The 19,685-nt window shown below is 43.1% G+C and overlaps 1 protein-coding gene and 1 pseudogene across 4 annotated transcripts in view; one reads left to right on the top strand and one right to left on the bottom strand.

The window, feature by feature from the left end:
• The window catches only part of Igf2bp3 (insulin-like growth factor 2 mRNA binding protein 3), a 130,252-nt gene that overhangs the window by 27,902 nt on the left and 82,665 nt on the right, over nt 1-19,685 (top strand). For 3 of the 4 annotated variants that reach the window (XR_377421.4, NM_023670.3, XM_006505517.4), the window contains exon 3: nt 19,050-19,098. The exons of the other annotated variant lie outside the window; for it this stretch is intronic. Coding sequence is in view for 2 of the 3 variants with exons in the window: in NM_023670.3 (NP_076159.3) it covers nt 19,050-19,098 (49 nt within the window). In the remaining variant the exon portion in view is untranslated. The remainder of the gene's footprint in view (nt 1-19,049; nt 19,099-19,685) is intronic. 4 annotated transcript variants of the gene reach the window in all.
• Gm18010 (predicted gene, 18010) lies at nt 14,045-14,896 on the bottom strand (annotated as a pseudogene).

Below are 19,685 nucleotides of genomic sequence, written 5' to 3'. Positions count from 1 at the left end.
TGTTTCACATGCGTTTATGTCTGTGCACCATGTGTATGTATTGCTTACAGTGGCCAGCAGAGGGCGTCGCCTTGCCTGGAGCTGGAGTCACAGATGGTTGTGAACTATCATGTGGGTACTGGGAATTGAGCTTGGGTTCTCTATAAGCAACCAGTTCTCTCCACTGAGCCATCTCGCCAGCTTTCTCTGAGACTGTATTCTTAAATTTAAGATGTGTTTGAGTTTTACTTAGCAGTAGACTCCGTTTTAAGCAGGTGCATGTGATACAAGGGTTCTTGGGAAAATGATTTTAAACTTCCACTTAGGCATGATTTCAGCTCCAGAAAAGTGTTTGAAAATACAAATGCCCTGTGGCCCACGACTGGTCAGGAGCATGCTGGTGTCCTGCTGTGCTGCCCCACACCCCCATAGACAGCAGGGTTGATAGCTTTCATTTTGGCCTCATTTCTTGCAAGCCAGTCATTTTACCAAGTGGCCATTTAACACGTTCTTAAAATCGTATCCCTTTCCAAAACACTTATTTTACCATTTTTACAAGGTGTTAAGGTCTAAAGCCCAGCCTACTAAAGTTTAATGTCCTGTACAGATTGTTAATTACAGATTTAGTTTATGATCCTTTTTCTAATTGGGAAGCTTTAAAAAGAAAGGGCAAAGGGCACTTAGCAGTGAGGAAATGGCCATTTTAAACGCTTGCTGTCTGTTAGAGGAGAAGCTGGAGGGAGGGCGGGCAGGCAGGCAGATGTGCCTGGATTTCCTCCTGAGGACAAGGTCTGTGTGAAGGACGGCTAGGACAGCCTTGGATTTCGGTGCTAGAAGCCCTCTCCCAGTTCTGGGCATTTGAGCCAATCATATCAGTATTGTAAAGGACACCAGACATTTCTTTTTGAGAACTGTGCCCTTATGGATGTGCTGGTTAAATTTTTTTGCTTGATTTCAACTTGACACACTCTAGGGTCATCTGAGAAGAGGGATCTTCAATTGAGAAAATGCCTCCCTCAGATTGGCTTGTGGGTCATTTCCTTAATTAATGATTGATGTGGGAGGTACCAGCCCACTGTAGTGTCAGGCTCCCTGTAATGGTTTGTATATTCTTGGACCAGGGAGTGGCACCATTTGGAGGTGTGGCCTTGTTGGAATAGGTGTGACCTGGTTGGATTAGGTGTATCACTGTGGGTGTGGGCTTAAGACTCTCACCCCAGTTGCCTGGAAGTCAGTCTTCAACTAGCAGCCTTTGGATAAAGATGTAGAACTCTCAGCTCTGCCTGTGCCATGCCTGCCTGGATGCTGCCATGCTCCTACCTTGATGATAATGGACTGAACCTCTGAACCTGTAAGCCAGCCCCAATTAAATGTTGTTTTTTGTAAGACTTGCCTTGGTCATGGTGTCTGTTCACAGCAGTAAAACCCTAACAAATACGGTGCCATTCTGCAGGTGGTCCTGAGATGTATAAATAGGGTTAGAGTTAGGGTTAGAGCAAGCTATGAGAAACCAGCACACAGCATTCCTTTACTGCCTCTGCTCAGTCCCTGCCTCTAGGTTCCTGTTCTTCTCGAGTTCTCGTCTTGGCTTCCTGTCTTGGTGGATTGTGATTTGGATGAGTAAGACTCCTTCCCAAGTTGTTTTCCACCAGTGTTTTATCAGGCATTAGAAAGCAAACCAAGACAGTGAGCTTGAAGGTGTGGGCTTCACTTGTAATCACAGTGATTGTCCATGTTGCGAGGTTAGCTTGATGTCATAAGAAGCATCATTTTCAAAATCTTCTTAGTTTGCATGTGTGTGTGTGGAGTATGTGCCACAGTAAGTGTGGGAGTCAGAGGTAACTTTTAGGAGTGGGCTCCCCTCCTTCCATCTTGCTCTTTTAGACTTTCTGCTGGGCTGTGTATTTCAGGTTAGCTGTCCTCCAAATGCATGGGTGATTTTCCTGTGTCTGCCTCCCATATTCATGTTGAAATGGGATGCGCCCACTGCCTCAGGAGTCTGGGTGGTTCTGGGCTTTCACAGCACCATTTCCAAGGCCCTGTTTGTGTGTGTGTGTGTGCATGTGTGTGTGTATGTGTGTGCGCGTGTGTGTGTGTGCATGTGTATGCGTGTGTGCATGTGTGCGCGTGTGTGCATGTGTGCGTGTGTGTGCATGTGTGTGTGTGCATGTGTGTGTGTGCATGTGTGTGTGTGTGCGTGTGTGTGTGTGTGTGTGTGTGTGTGTGTGTGTGCAGAGCAGAGAGCATGCTGAGCAAGTGTTTAACTACTGAGCTTTATCTCCAGTTCTCGCTCTACTTTTTATTTTGAGAAAAGTTCTCATTAAGTAATTAGGTGTGATGAATTTGTAATTCTCTTGCCTCAGCCTTCCAAGGGGATGGCATTATAGGCCCCCTTAGCCTCCATTAAAATATTATTATATTTTATGTTACTTTTTAAATTTTAGATAAGATTTTACTACCTGTACCAGGCTGGCCTGGAGCTGGATTCTTCGCCTGGCTCAGCCTCTTGAATGCACATAGCACACCACATCTAGCTACCATGTTACCTTTTAAGTTGAATAGTATGTTCCAGACATGCTGCATGCCTTTAATCCCAGCAGCAGAAGCTGAGACAGAGGGAGTGCCAACTCAAGGCCAGACTGGGCTACCCAGTGAGAGCCTATCTCAAAGTAGGCTTATTAGTACAATAGGTAACTGGTTTTGGATGCAACATAGGACCTCAATAGTAGGAAGATAATAAAATCTGGTGCCTGTATACATAATCAATCAATCAATATTTTTTAAAAAAGAGTTATTTATTTTTTATATATGAGTACACTATTGTTCTCTTTAGACACACCAGAAGAGGGAACCAGATACCATTACAGATGGCTGTGAGCCACCATGTGGTTGGTGGGAATTGAACTCAGGACCTCTGGAAGAGCAGTTAGTGCTGTTAACCACTGAGCCATCTCTCCAGCCCAGATAAATAAATCTTAAAAAAAAAAAAAAAAAAAAAAAAAAAGAGTCCTTGAGTGAATGGTAATTTATTATAGGGATTTTTCTTTTTTTTTTTTTTAAAGATTTATTTATTATTATATCTAAGTACACTGTAGCTGTCTTTAGATACACCAGAAGAGGGCGTCAGATCTCATTACGGATGGTTGCGAGCCATCATGTGGTTGCTGGGATTTAAACTCAGGACCTTAGGAAGAGCAGTCGGTACTCTTAACCACTGAGCCATCTCTCCAGCCCCTATAGGGATTTTTCATAACAAGTATTGATGAAATTTTGAAGTTGATTTTGAGATGTTTTCTTAGAACTCTGGCTGTTTTTGAGTATCTTCCATGGCCTAAGTTGGCATTGGACTTGTGGTCTTCCTGCCTCAGTATCTTTGAATGCTGGGATTAAAATGTATTCCTTTTAAACATTTTATTATATGGAGCCTGTGTTCTCTGCTGGAGATTGTTTTTTGTTTTTTGTTTTTTGTTTTTTGTTTTTTTTTTTTGAGACACAGTTTCTTTGTGTAGCTTTGGCTGCCTTGCTACTCACTCTGTAGACCAGGCTAGCCTCAAACTCTCAGAGATCTGCCTGCTTCTGCCTCCTGAATGCTGGGATTAAAGGGATGTACCACTATTCTGGCTTCCTTGTTTTATTTAAACATAAGAGCTCTTTGGTTTGATAAGACTGAAAATTTCCTACTTAGTTGTTTTTGTGTCTAAGCATTAATAATTATTTGTCTGATTATACAAAAGACTAAGCCTAGGGTTGTAAACCATGTGGGCTGGAGCCCTGTACTTTCAGGAAACACTTTTTAAACTCTGGAAGTCAGATTATTGTGATAATTTTAAAGGCCTTACAGTTGGATTTTATAGGAATATTTTTTCTTTAATTTTTTTTCTTCGTTTTTATTTTATGTGCATTGGTGTTTTGCCTGTATATGTCTGTGTAAGGGTGTCAGATCCCCTGGAACAGGAGTTACAGGCAGGTGTGAGCTGCCGTGTGGGTGCTGGAAAATGAACCCGGGTCCTCTGGAAAAGCAGCAAGTGCTCTCAACCACTGAGCCATCTCTCTGGTCCTGTATTGAAGTTAATGAGGGGCTGGAGAGATGGCTCAGCCATCAAGAGCACTAGCTGCCCTTGCAGAGGACTGACTCAGTTCCCAGAACTACATTATGGCTCACAGCTGTTCATAACACCAGGTCCAGAGGGTCCAATGTCCTCTTCTCACCCCTGAAGGGCACCATGCATACACGTTGTGTACATACATAAAGACAAAATGCTCACACACATAAAAAATAAAAACAAATGGGGCTGGAGAGATGGCTCAGTGGTTAAGAGCACTGACCGCTCTTCCCGAGGTCCTGAGTGCAATTCCCAGCAACCACATGGTGGCTCATAACCATCTGTAATGGGATCTGATGCCCTCTTCTGGTGTGTCTGAAGAGAGCAATGGTGTACTCATATACATAGAATACATAAAAAAAAAAAGAAATAAAAACAAATATTTAAAGTTAATAAGAAGGTAGTAAAATTTGGTAAAGATCAATGCCAACTTTCCCACTTTAAAAAGAACAAAGAACAAAAAAATGACACCAGAGCTGGAGAGAAGGCTCAGCAGGTTCCCAGCACTGCTGCTTTTATAGAAGCCAGGGCTTCGATTGCTAACACCCACACTGTGGCTCACAGTCATCCACAATTACAGTTCCAGGGCTCCATTGCCCTCTTCTGACTCCAGAGGGACACAAGGTACATGAACATGTTTACAGGCATATATGCAGGCAAAACATTCACACACATAAAATAACAACTTAAAAGACAAAACAAGGGGGCTGGAGAGATGGCTCAGCAATTAAGAGCACTGACTGTTCTTCCAGAGGTCCTGAGTTCAAATCCCAGCAACCACATGGTGGCTCACAACTATCTGTAATGGGATCTGATGCCCTCTTCTGGTGTGTTTGAAGTCAGCAACAGTGTGCTCACATACATAAAACAAATAAATAAATTAAAACAAAAACAAAACAAAACAACCAAGAAATAGACCTTGGACCTGTCTGGCAGCTCTGAGTCAGCAGTGTCACTACAAACCTGTGCTGGGGCTGCCGCAGTGTGGTCTGGAAAGCTGATCACAGTCATGTGGAAAATCTACTGCTCTAAATCAGGTTTCTCCCTTCCTCCCTCTCAGACGGCATGTACCTCCCCATCCCAAGTACTGGGGATCACAGGCATGTACCCCACAAGAAAGTGCGGGATTGAGTCTAGGACCCAGGCAAGCACTGTACTGAACTACAACCCCAGCCTGGTTTTGTCTTTAGGCATATTTATTTTATGTGTATGAGCATTTTGCTTGCATGTGTGTATGTGCACCACATGCATACCTGAAACCTGCAGAGCTCAGAGCAGGGCTTCCAATCTTCCTGAGCTGGGATTATTGGTGATTGTGAGCCACTTATGGGTGCTGGGAACTGCAAGAGCAAAAGTGTCCCTAATCACTGAGTCGGCTCCTGCCATGGACTTCCGTGTTACAGGCTTCTAACTTGGAGTAGTTGTCTAGTCCTGCATCCCTGTGCTGCCACGACAGGCTCACACCACCATACCCGGGGATGTTTTATAATGCCTTTTATAAATCTTTTAGTATCTAAGTTTGATGTCAGCTGTTCAACTGAAAACACATGAACTACATATGTAGTCTTCTTAGTACCCACATAAAGAAATAAAAAAGAAATAAATGAAAATAAGATTTTATATAACTTAATATATCTAAAACATTTTAACAGTCTAATAAAACATGGAAAACATTTTCTCCTCTTCCTCTTCATCTTCTTCCTCCTTTCTCTTCTTCCACTTCTTCCTCTTCTTTCTCCTCCTCTTCCTCCTCCTCATCTGTCTTCTGTTCTCTTCTGTTTTTCTTTTTTTTTCTTCTTTGGTTTTTCAAGACAGGGTTTCTCTGTGTAGCTTTGGCTGTCTAGAAACTGGCTCTGTAGACTAGGCTGGCCTCAAATTCAGAGGTCTACCTGCCTCTGCTTCCCAAGTGTTGGGGTGAGCCACCACTGTGTTCATTTTTAATTCTTCAAGTTCACTGTGTATTTTATACTTCTATAACTGTTTGTTTGTGCCAACTTTATTTGTTAATACCCACACAGAAGAGATGGCCTTTGAAATAACTTTAAAAATATGCTGTGTGCTGATTGAAAAAATGATATGTTGTTTATTTTATTTTTTTATATTTTTTATTAGATATTTTCCTCATTTACATTTCCAGTGCTATCCCAAAAGTCCCCCATACCCTTCCTCCCACTCCCCTACCCACCCACTCCCACTTTTTGGCCCTGGTGTTCCCCTGTACTGGGGCATATAAAGTTTGCATGTCCAATGGGCCTCTCTTTCCAGTGATGGTCGACTAGGCTATCTTTTGATACATATGCAGCTAGAGTCAAGAGCTGCGGGGTACTGGTTAGTTCATAATGTTGTTCGACCTATAGGGTTGCAGATCCCTTTAGCTCCTTGGGTACTTTCTCTAGCTCCTCCACTGGGGGCCCATGTTGTTTATTTTTAATTTGTGTGTGGACATGCACATATGAGAGTCCAGCTTACAGGACTCTCTTCTCTCCTTTCACCACCATAGGTTCTGATTTGGCTGCAAGCACCTTTATCTATTCAGCCATCTCACTAGCTCCTGTAGTACTTGTAAGGTGAGCGTTTACTACAGAAGACATAGGAATGGTTGATGTTTAAAATATTAAATGAGAAATATGTATGATGTTTAAAGGCTTAATATCAGGGGTTGGATATTTAGCTGTGTGGTAAGCGTATTTGTTTAGCACGCATGAGGCCTTGGGTACTTTCTCTAGCTCCTCCATTTCATTCATAGCATGAGGGTTTGGGAGGGCTTTGTATCTGAGCCCTTCTATTTTCTCTGATCTACAAGGAAGCAGTATGATTTGCTGTGTTGTATTGGACTTTTGAAGGCGCTTGTTCATACAGGCAACAAAGCTTTCAATAGTGTTGGTGTTCGGCTAATCATCTCTGGTTACTTGAAATACTGGCAGTGACTTGTCTAAAGACACATTGTTATATCTGTAGATAGCTACAGAATCTTTGGTTGCTAAGGTATCAAGGGTCAGTACCATATTCGGTGATTGTCTTGTTTTGGTTGCTTGGTTTCATTTTTGAGACAGGTCTCACTGTGGCTGGGCTGGCCAGGAACTGGCTTTGAGCTTTGGTTGGCCTGAACCTTGCAATCCTTCCTCCTTAGCCTCCCAAGTGCTGGAATTGTAGCTGTCTATCATATATATACTAATTATAATCACTTCCTGGATGAATTTCTAAACTTATTTTGGTATGTTCACAGTGTGGGGGAGTGTCATTGTGCACTGAAGCTAGCAGAGAATGACAGGCGTCCTGGTCAGTTACACTCTGCATTATTCCTTTGAGACAGGTCCTGTCACTGATCCTATACCTGGGCTGGTGGCCCCAAGCCATAGTGTCACCTTGATTAGCTCCCTATTCTGCGATTATGAGGGACTACAGCTACACTTTGCTTTTTACGTGGGTGCTAGAATTTTTACTTGGGTCCTCAGCAAATGTGACTACTTGTAACCATAGGCTTTTCCACCTGTGTCCCAATTACTGAAACAACTACTCTAAGACTTAATTATATATGATCTCTTCCTCTGACTGGCTCGTTTCTAAGGTTTAAAATCATGGGCTGATGTTATAATGCTAGTTAGAACTGTTGGACCCTTAACTGTCTTCTGTGAGTTCATTCTAATGTTCTATTGCAGTAGTATATTTCCCTCTTAACAATTAGAAGAGTTTATTATAAATTGCAAGTAAGTTGAAAATTTCCTGTTATTATAATGGCCAGGACTTTCTATGGTTCCTGTTTTAGTTAAAGCTCCCTCCCCATCTCTAGTAATGTTTGGGTGTCATGTGTTTGACTTCTTGAAACTTTTATTGTTAAGTGTGTACTTTGTTGTGTTTTGTTTTGAGATGGTTTTTCTACATAGCCCTGGTGGTCCTGGAACTCACTTCCTAGCCCAGCCTACCTTCCAAGTTGAATTTTTTCTGCCTCAGCCTCCTGAATGCTGGGACTACAGGCATTCGATTGTGTGTGCCACTTTGTCTGGCTTATATGATGCGATTTGTGAATCTCTTTTATCTCAACTTCTGGGTCCTTCCTAAAAGTTCAAACTAAGCCTTTGAGTATATCTCAACTTTCCCTAAGGGAATGATATAAGGAACTGAGGCCTTGTGTTGGCAACCACTCCTTGGTGAGAGGGTTGGGTAAGGTACTACCTTAGCCAGCTATGGTGCCAGGTGACACAGGCAGGAGCATGGTGCTGATCATCTCCTTAGGGATTTATCTAATTAAAAAATTGAGGGTTGCCTCTTAAAAGATGATTTAGTACACAGATATAAATTACCAAGCTCATCTTTCAATGGGTGCTCAAGAAATACACAACAAAGCATGTACTACTTAGCACTATCTTGTGTGTGTATGCACCATGTCTGTGCGTGTATGCGTGTGTGAGTGAAGATGTGCACACTTGCACGCAGAGGAGAGAGACATACTTTGCTGTCCCACTGTATCTGCTGTATTTACATGTGACTGGATAGGCTGGGTTGCCAGTGATCTGTCTGCATCCATTCCTCAATGCCAGTTACAGACCGCCATAATCAGCTTTTAATTGGGTGTTGGAGATTCAAACTTGGGTCCTCAGTGTCTAGCATAGCTCCAGGAACATATAGGTACATAGAAAAGCTCTGGCTGGGTGGATCAGTTTCTCTGATGCGGAAGCTGCAGCACACTGAAAACTCAGTGTGTGTTTATTATATACACTTGAACAGGGAGATGGGATTATTGTATACAGCTGAACAAGGAGGCAGGTTTAGCTAATCTTGGTAGGAGTAGTCTCTGTGGGGGGCAGTCTTTAGGCTGGAAATATTTGGGGAGAAAAGGCTATGGTGGACATTTTCTGCACTTGTCAACATCCTTAGAGCCCAGAGGAAAGCTTTGCCATCCCTCTGGGCCTCATGGGGATGGAGGAGTGAGTTTTGCCATCTTCTCATGGGTCTGAGGCTATGGTCCTTGACATGGCTGTGCCCATGTCCCCATGTCAACAATCCATTCGTCCAGGCTTTCTCTACTCTTACACTCAGGCATCTGCATTTTGTCCATTGAGCCATCTCCAGCAGAACAGTATCACTTAGGATAGCCATGCATTCTTTGGTGAGTTTGCTTCTGTGTAACACCCCCAGCTGTCCTGAACTCACTCTGTAGACCAGGCTGGCCTCAGAGTCACTGAGATTCACCTGCTTCTGCCTCCTGTGTGTGAGTAAAGGTGCTCACCACCATGGTCTGCAGTTCTGCCCCTGAGAACCCTTTTATGAGTTCTAAACTGTCTATACATTCTGATTTTCCACAGTAATTTTTCATTACAATAACTAGTTTCTAAATTAATATCCTTTGTATTGGATTTTTCTAATTAAATATGGATTTTCATTTTATATATACAGTTAGAAGCAGCACTTACATTGGGAGTACAAATTTAGGTTAAAATATAAATGTTATGTGTTTTGTGGCTTCAAAGACATCACTTAATGAATCTTTAAAGAGAGGAGAAACAGTAGTTTATGGAAAAGTGATGATTTGATAGCTCTAAGTCCCAGCCATCCAGTCATGCCTGTCTTGTGGACAGTGAACTGTTAGGCTGTGACTTCCCATAAAGACATGCAACAGTGTTCAAGTGGGATAACCATGGACATGTACCAGGTTTTTTTAAGGAAAACTAAAAATTGATGGGAGCATTCATGTTTTAAATTGAGCATGCTTGCTCTACTTAACAATATCCGTAAACACTCATAATAAATCGCTTCAGTCTCCAGGTCTTACAGAGTAGGCAAGTTCCACTGTTAACTGTTACGGCAGTTTAAAGGGCTAATTTAATTTTTTTTTTTTTTTTCGAGACAGGGTTTCTCTGTGTAGCCTTGGCTGTCCTGGAACTCACTCTGTAGACCAGGCAGGCCTCGAACTCAGAAACCCGCCTGCCTCTGCCTCCCAAGTGCTGGGATTAAAGGCGTTGACTACCAAGCCCGCCTAAAGAGCTAATTCTTAACTGCATAAAAAGAGAGGTATAATTTGGATGTAATAGTATTGGTTGTAACCATAACCATAAGAACAGGTCTTCTTTGGGTATGAGATGTCTTTGGCACAGCTCAGTGACAGCGTGAAGCCTACACAAAGAGCCACAGGGTGTGGATCGAAGAGGCCACACTGAGTGCACACACACTCTTTGTGCATGGCTTGGCATAATTGAAAATGCCGTGTCTGCCGTGGGCAGGCTTGCACTTGGGAGTAGAGGACAGATGTGCTTTTCTGACTACCACTGGGAGGGGCTCCCACATTTATGGTGGGTCTTTCCATTTCAGTTAACCTAAAAGCAAAACCCTCACAAAATGTGACCCTGTGTGAGATTTTTTTTGACTCATAGGTGATTTTAGGTCTCCACACGTTGACAGTCACTGCATTGTGACAATAGCTTCGCACATGGAGTCAGATGTGAGAATGGCCTCCTGTGGCATCATGTCACTGCTCATACAAGTCCTGATCTTGAACCATATGGCTTTTTGGACTCAAGGCACTTGAAATGTCTAACTTGCCCACATATTGTTATTATTGGGATGTAGTTACTGGGCTTAAGCCAATGGTTGACTTCAGAATGCCCAGAGGTGGTCCTTGACCCTGCTACACATGTGCTCTATGTATTTAAAATGAGACAACCTCTGCCTTTGTCTCCTAACTTATAAAATACTGATTGTGAGGGCTAAATGAGGGTCATTTTTCTCTGTGCTTATATTTTTATACCTAATATCAACCTTATCCCTAGATGTAAGTATCAAGATTTTATGCAAATATAAAATTTGAATTAGAAATTAACAGTATGGCTACAAGATATTTCTGTATATTCCCTCCCTCCCCCGCCCCCCTATCTCAGCTGGGATAAATCCAGGAAGATTAACCACTTTAGTGATCAGATTGTAGACTCTGCACTGCTAATGACCAAAGGAGAACAGGGTCTCATGTAGGCTGCAAACACACTTGTAGTTCTTGAAATTCTGTAACTGAAGCAAGGGATACAGGGTTTGGTTAGCAATCTACCCCACCAAAACCAGAAAACAAAACTGCTCTCAAAATGGAACTTTATCCAAAAGTTGTAGGAACCAACAGGAAGAGGCCAAATGTGGGACAAATTAAGTATCAGAAAGCATTAATGAAATGAAATAATACACAAAATGCTTGCATCTGACGTTGTAACAGTGCTGAAAACATTTGGTTTCTTTAGAATCCAGCAGTGCACAGCTCATTCTGAAAGGGGAAGAGGCACTCCTGGCCTCCTGAAGGCGGAGGCAGAGGCAGAGGCGTGTCTGAGGTGATTTCAAGAAGGCAGGATTGAGTGAGCCAAGAGAGGAAAGTGAGTTAGGCAGGCAGTTCCTGCATTTATTGTAAGAAAATGGGAGTCTATGGAGATTCTACGCACGCCTCCCAGCTCCTCCTACCTGAGAGATTGGACAGGCACAGGCATCTGTCATGTGTCCCCTCCATTTCTTGTCCATTAAAACTGCAGAATAATCTCTTTTTTAAAAAAGAATGCTGAGTTTGGTGATAATAATAGCATGTGCCTTTAAGTGAGGCACTCAGGAGGCAGAGGTAGGAGGATCTCAGTGAGCTTGAGGCTAGCCTGGTCTACATAGCAAGTGCCAGGACAGCCAGGACCTGAGACCTTGTTCAAAAAACTAAAAAGAAAAAGAAAAGAGAGTGTGTATGTGACTTTCAGGTCAGCCTGGGCTGCTGAGCAAGGGTCAGCCTGGGCTGCTGAGCAAGAACCCGTTTCAGAGGTAGATCTTACTTGTATACAGATTTCATCACAAACAAAAAGCCAATACTGAGCTACTCCTAGGGAGCCCTCCTCCTCTTCCTCCTCCTCCTCTCCCTCCTCCTCCTCTCCCTCCTCCTCCTCCCCCCTCCTCCCCCTTGCCCCACTCCTTTTCCTCCTCCTTTTCCTCCTCCTCCTCCTTCATAAGCAACAGTAAAAACATTATCAAACCCTGGGGTCTGACATTTTATATGGGACAGAAAAGTCTAGGCACGGGGAAACTGGAGAGGGATTTGAAATTACGAGAGCAGAGGTGAGCCAGGGAATGCACGGGGTGTGTGTGTGTGTGTGTGTGTGTGTGTGTGTGTGTGTATAGCACGTGGTGAATGGACACTTGGTGGTTTTTTATAATCAGGAAACCTTGAGGACTAGTTAGGTACTTAGTGTTGACTACTATTAATTTGGAACATCTTTATTATATTTGTTTAGTGTGTGTGCACATGAGTGTGCCATGGAGGGCTTGTGAAGGTCAGAGGACGTTCTGTGACAGTCTGTTCTCTCCTCCTACCATAAGGGACCCAGTCCTTGACAGCAGCTGCCTTTACCCACCAAGTCATCCAGCCAGACTGAGTTCTACTCATTTTTGATAACAGCATTTTCTCTAAAATGTTCTGGAAAGAGAGTCTGAGAAGGGAGGTTGGGTAGGCAGGTTTATGAGTGAGTCTCTTATAGTCCAGGCTGACTTTGAACTCTCCATGTCCTGCTTTCTCTCTTGGGTGTGACAATTACAGGCCTGTGCCACTGCATTCAGCTGTTTAAAGTCTCCTTTTGTTGGCTTGTTTTTTGTTTTTGTTTTTCCTTCCCTCCACCCCACCCCCAAGAAGGTTTTGAGGCAGGGTCTCACTCTGTAGTCCTGGTGGACCTGGAACTCACTCTAACTTGACTAGACTGACCTTGAACTTGGGCTGAACCTTCTTCCTCAGCTGAGATTGCAAGCAAGATTCAACAGGCTTTATAAAATAATCCATCCATCTATCCTTCCTTCCTCCCTCTCTCTCTCTCTCTCTCTCTCTCTCTCTCTCTCTTTCTCTCTCTCTCTCTCTCTTTCTCTCTCTCTCTCTCTTTCTTTCTTTCTTTCTTTCTTTTGGTTTTTTGGGACAGGGTCTCTCTACGTAGCTCTGGCTGACCTAGAATTTACTATGTAGATCAGACTGTCTCTGAACTGGTTCTGTGTCCTGAGTGCTGGGACAAGAGCTGTAGTCCATCACACCCAGCCTGACACTGTTTTTAAAGGAGATACATGTATTTATAAATAAATCATGAGACTGATAACAGTTTAAAGCTGATACTTACACTCAGGGAGGAAGAGTGCGAGGACTTGTGAGGGGAGCCTCAGTTGTCTTTCGTGGGTGGGAGTTGAGACAAGGTCTTGTGGTGTAGACTGGTTCAGAACCCCCATCTTCCAAGTGCTGGGGGATCTAGGAGGGCTCTACTACACATTTGAGTTGTTTCTGGGTATTTTATGGAGTTTATGTGTTTTGTGCTATCTTGTATATCATATTCAATTTAGTGAAAGGTTATTGAGGTGGTTCATAAGCCGTAGGCAAAATCTAGAATCAGATAGGATTTATGACTTGGCACTCTGCCAGGAAAATGTAAGCCGTGTTATTAAGACCCTGGTATGAACAAACCAAGAGGAGGTGAGAGAGCCATGAGCAACTGAGAATAAGCAGGGAGTAGATATGTACTAATGGGGGTCTTAGGTAGTCAGTCTTGGGGTATTCTGAAGTCATGGCTACGGTGAATAAGGCTCCATCTCCTAGAGCCCTTTACACTGTTTCAGCCTGATCTGCCTGGGCGGGGTTAGGTGTAGACTCCACACGATCCAGATCAAACTTGATCAGGGAGGCTGAGGCTGGGGAGGGATTGTGGAGGCCATCTTACTAGTTTTTCTATTTCAGTGGCCATTGTTTTGGGTTTTTTGTTTTGATTTTGAGATTCAAGGTCTGATTATTTGCTTATTTGCTTGTCACTCTTTATGTATGAGTGCTCTATCTGCATGTAAGCCCGAATGCCAGCAGGGGCATCGGATCCCAGTACAGATGGTTGTGAGCCACCATGTGGTTGCTGGGAATTGAACTCAGGGTCTCTGGAAGAGCAGCCCGTGCTCTTAACCGCTGAGCCATCTCTCCAGCTCTCTGTTTAGAGTTCATTTTGACTGGACTTACAAGTAGAAGCTCTCAGCAAGGGTGGTTGCTACATCCTGACAATGTGCTCTTGGCGTTTTCTTTGGCTTGCTTCATGCTCTTGGCTAAAAGTAGAGCATGCTCTGCAGCCTTCTCCTTGTTTTTGTTTTTGTTTTGTGTGTGTGTGTGTGTGTGTGTGTGTGTGTGTGTGTGTTGTTCTTCAGAGTGGTATGTTGTCTTCTGCGTTTATGTTGCCGGGAACAGGGCATCAACACGGTGCTGAATCTTGGGAGCTTTGGTTCTGGGCTTCTCCCTGCTCCCCACCCCCACCCCCTCCCCCTTTTTTTGCTTAAGAGGTTTCTCACAGCATTTTGATGGACAGCATCATCTTTAGAGAGATTGAAAGCTTTTGGATTCTGCTAGCTTTCTGGGCCCCAACCACTGAGTCATAGTAGTACCTGTCAGTCAGGAATATCCTTCTTGCATTTTCTCCCTGTCCTTATCCCTCTCCTCCCCCCACTTCCTCCTTCCCTACTTCTTTCTCTCTCCCTCTTCATCCATCTCTCCCCCTCCCCCCCTCTCCTTCAACCTCTCCCCTCCCCTAACAATAACTAAGCTGAGAGCACTCAGATTGGCATCCACGATGCATCCCTGCACAGACTTGCACCTCTCCCCAGCTCTCCTTGCTCTGTAACAAGCATGTCCCTTACTCCATAGCAGGCCAACTGCCATGGCTCAAGCAAGGCAGCTTATTCATGGGAAACCCTTGTTTGTGGTTCTCACCACTGATCACCCAGAGCGTCAGCAGCGGCTTCCGTGCACTTCTCATAGAATGGACAGGGTTAGGACATTTGCGTTCATCGTCCACCGGAGATACTTCATATCTTTGACATTTATTTTTATCTTGGCTTTATCTTGACACAGCCAACTACCTAGGAGACACCAAGATTCCTTGGTGTCATTTGAAAATTTACATAAAGTCACTCATTTAACTAAGATCTCGAAGATTCTGTTTAGGATTTCTGAGTCTCCTCGGCCTATGATAAAACTTGTTTTTTTAAAAAAATACGTCACTTACTGAATTTCCATGACAGACATTTCAACATATGAACATAAGGAATGGGAGCAGGGCCTTGCACATGCTGGGCATTGGCCTGCAGTACAGAGTCATGCCTCTGCCACAGCAACATACAAAGAAGTGTTTTTAAAACCCATTTTCCCCTCAGGGGAGAAATCTCTTAAATTTATAAATAGATTGTGTTGAAGTTGTTTTTTAGTATTTTTTTTGGAAATTTGTGTACTTAAATAATTGGAGATTGTGTAGTTTTCATTTTGCACTAAGTGTGACAACTGTTTCCCTTCCACATAAGAAGCTCATTAGAAAAGGCCAGTTTCTGTTACTCAAGTGTTTTTTTTTTGTTTTTTGTTTTTTCTGTTCTGGAGTTCCAGTTAGTGAAATACATAGCCCAGGCTGGCCTGGCATGTGCTCTGTGTGTAGCCCAGGCTGGCCTCAGACTTTCTATACCTCCTGCTTTTTTCTCCTGCGTGGGGTTACAGGCACATTGGCTTTTCTTTCCCTTCTATTAAATTACAATAACACATAGGAGATTAGCTCTGTTGTGTACTTACCTGGGGCCAAGCACTGCTCTATACTCCCAAGATAACCCTGTTATCCCATATTTTATATATGTGATTATATAATGTCAGAGAAAATGAAACACTACTTTATTTGACTGATATTTGAATTGAACTATTGCATACATGCATGTATAAGTGCAAGTTTCTCCCTGGCTTCCAATTCTGCATGTAGCTAAGGCTGACCTTAAGCGTCTGCCCTCTAGAGTGCTTGGATTATAGTCGTGTATCACCATGCTTGCCACAAACCACAATGATTTTGAATAGTCATTTCATAGAAGCCATCTATAAATGTCAGTATTCTCTTTCTTGGCTCTTAAGCATTTAGAACCAACCTAGATGTAACGTAATGTAGTAGCTGGGCTGGAGACGTCCAGAGGCACTGACGTGTGAGCATGTGATGAGCAGTGTCAGTGCCTTTCTCAAGTGCTCGCTTGGCATGGATGGCGCTACTCTGCTGCCTGAGTACTCTTGGCACCTTTGGTTAAGTTTTCATGTTGAAGCATCTGTCTCCTGTGTGGTAAGAGTGTGGGGCAAAGGTAACACTGAGATTAATCACTGGTAATTGGGAGAACCCTTCTCAGAGTCAAAAACAACTCTGGCCACAGTGCCAGTTCACATAAGATGAAGTTTGAAGGAATCAGAAGCTGTAAACTGAACAGTATTTAGGAAATGATTATTCCAGAGGAACTTTGAATTAGTAGAGGAGAGTTCTGTGCATTTTAAAACACCCTTGGGAAACATGGCTGTTTCTTTCTTTTTTTTTTTTTTTGAGTCAGGGTTTCTCTGTGTAGCCTTGGCTGTCCTGGAACTCACTCTGTAGACCAGGCTGGCCTCGAACTCAGAAATCCGCCTGCCTCTGCCTCCCAAGTGCTGGGATTAAAGGCGTGCACCACCACTGCCCAGCGGCTGTTTCTCAAAGATGGTGCCCTACAGAATTTTTTGGATATTTGTTTTTGTAATCTGCGTATATGCACATTTACACATTGACTTTAGGGATGAGTGAGTCCAGAGCGGGCAGAGACTCAGCTTCTGCTTCCAAGCCTGCAGATGCTTGAGTGAAGCAGGTTCACATCTGCATATGTACAGCAAAGTTCTTCATCTCCTTACTTACCCAGGGTAAATATTTACAGTGTGAACGAAGCAATATAGAGCAGATCCAAAACATATATTAGAAACCTTGTTAGGATGCATCTGTGTGTGAGTGTGCATGTGCACACACTCCGCTGTGTTCATTTGTGTGACTTCGGGTGTGCACATGGGGTCAGAGGACAGCTTTAGGTGTTTGTCCTGCCCTTCATCTTGTTAGAGACTGTCTCTGCTGTTCTCTGCTGCCTAAACCAGACTGGCTGAACCACAGTGTATGGAGAGTTTCCTGCCTGGTCATAGGAACACTGGGTTTCTAACATGAGCTGCTGTGCCTGGCTTTTCATGGGTTCTAGGAATTTGAAATCCAGGCCTTCATGCTTGTGAGGCAAGCGCTTTACTCACAGACCTGTCTCCTAGCCCTCAGGTATCTTTACTCTTTCACAAAAAAGCGAAATCAGTATGAGCCTGATGTCAGGTGACGATGGTGCATGCCTTTAATCCCAGAGCACTCAGGAGGCAGAGGCAGGTGGATCTCTGTTACCAAGCCAACCTGGTCTATAGAGCAAGTTCTAGGACAGTCAGAGCTATACAGAGAAACCCTTTCTTTTTTATTTATTTATTTAGGTTTTTCGAGACAGTGTTTCTCTGTATAGCTCTGGCTGTCCTGGAACTCACTCTGTAGACCAGGCTGGCCTCGAACTCAGAAATCCGCAGCCTCTGCTTCCCAAGTGCTGGGATTAAAGGTGTGTGCCACCACGCCCGGCAGAGAAACTCTTTCTTGAAAAACAAAACAACACAAAACAAAGTATGGTCCTGAATTGTTGTTGTTGTGGTGATGATGATGGTGGTGGTAATGAGGACGATGACGATGATGATCTTTTGGTTTGTAGCCCAAGAAAGCCTTGGGTTTCCAATCTCCCTGTCTTAGCCTCCTGAGTGCTGGGACTACATGCCTAATTCACAGGAGTTATTTTTTAACAAAGTATCATTTCCTCTGTATGTTATAATTAGATGGTGCTCAGATTTTTCTTTTTCTGAACTGATAGAATACCTGACTTTTATTTATTTATTTATTTATTTATTTATTTATTTATTTATTGTCTGTTCTCCCTGATGATTTGCAATTTTACTGTTTCATAAAAAAAAAAACTTGAGTGCAGCTCCCATCTGCTCTGTGTAGATTATGAACAGGAAGTCTCTGATTTGAGTTTATGTTCCTTTGGTGTCTGACTAGGGAGCAGCAATGGCGTTAATTCTATTCCGTGGGAGAGGAAAGAGATAATAACTCACTAGAATCTACACCAAACGTCATAGGCCCTAACACTTCAAAATTATAGGCTATTTGGTGGGGAAAGGGAAGTTCACTGTGGTTCTGATTTTTGTGAGTTAAACAATTGAATTACGTTCATCATCATTGCCATCACCATTAGTCTGTCTGTCTATCCATATCCATCCATCCATCCATCCATCCATCCATCTGTCATCTTTCTAATCATTCAGAGACCCGCCTACCTCTGCCTCCAGAGTGCTGGGATTAAAGGCGTGCCCCCCCCCCCCCCCAGCTCTAGTATTATTTTCAGTTATGTGTACGTACTGAGTACAGGTGGCCTGGAGTTAGAGTTATAGGTAGTTATCAGCATCCTGATTCTGTTGCTGGGAACTGAACTCAGGTTGTCTGGAGAAGTGCATGATCTTAACTGCAGAACCACCCCCCCCCTCCCCAACCCCTCTCCAGCCCCTGAATTACTGTCTTGATTTGTCAAACTCAGGTGCCTAGGATGTTGTCACTGTTGTTTGGTTTTACTGAGGCACAGGCCCAAACTGAATCCTCCTGATTCAGTCTGAATTCAGGCACATCATCATTCTATTGAATTTTATAGTCTGGAGGTTGGGAAAAAGTGAGAGTCTTTCTCTTTTCTCTGGTCCCAAGTTCCCTAAATGCTATAATGAGTCTCTTGGCTGTGGTCTCAGAACAAAAACATCTGGATAAGGCTTCGTTTGTGCTCTGGAGGCTTAAGTTGAGGAACGGCTTGAATGCTAACCTTAGTCATCAGAATGAATGTATTTATGTGTCTGTTTTAGTGCTTTATAAAATACCAGTCACCTAACAGTTCTGGGCCCAGGGTCACAGCAGGGCGTGCCTTGGGGTTATTTTACCTTTTCTGTGGGCTACATTTCCTCATTATATTTTGGTGTGCAGTTAAACTAAAATTCATATTTTAAGTATTTTCTAAGCTTCTATGTTGCTATTGGTGTGTGTTGCTTTTGTATGTTTTGTTTCTTAAAATATTTTAATTCTTCTGCAGGATTCGTAAACTTCAGATACGAAATATCCCGCCCCACTTACAATGGGAGGTAAGAGCTTTTATGTTAAGGTCTCAGTGTTGGAGCTTACTGTTTTGTTTTTCTAAAGATTTTTCTCTTTCCTTCAGTTCTCAGGTATACTAGAACCTAATTCTTCTCTCTAATGGCTGTGGTATGGGCTTTTCTTTGTAGGATTAAATCCCTTAAAAATCTGTTCTTTGAGATCTCTTTAAATGCCCAACAGTTAGTAGTACTTGTTAGCTTTCTGATTTAGCTCCGTGCAGCAGCATCTTGTTGATAGGAGTTGCCCAGGAGAATTAAATATGGCGTTCCTTCCTTGGCAGAAAATTTAAAAGACAAATACCTGCTTCTTACCACTTTATTATAAAATGTGATTCTGCTTTTTTTTGCTTAGATGATGGCCCTTCAGTGATTGTGTGTCAACAAAGAGCTGTGTAGCACAATTCACTAGCCCGAGTCAGCAGTTTCCACAGCATCATGACAGTGTCATGGTGAGACCTTGAGAGTCTGAAGAGGTCACAGTAAATGATTGTTAACTCTGCAGACCATGAACTCTGAAAATTAAACAATCTCACTATTGTGTTTACTGTGTGTGTGTGTGTGTCCTTACTTAAGGA

The sequence above is a fragment of the Mus musculus genome, chromosome 6 (assembly GCF_000001635.26).
Source record: "Mus musculus strain C57BL/6J chromosome 6, GRCm38.p6 C57BL/6J".
In the NCBI taxonomy this organism is placed as follows: domain Eukaryota; kingdom Metazoa; phylum Chordata; class Mammalia; order Rodentia; family Muridae; genus Mus; species Mus musculus.
Note: the sequence above shows the minus strand (reverse complement) of the source record. Positions and strands in the feature narration are given on the sequence as shown.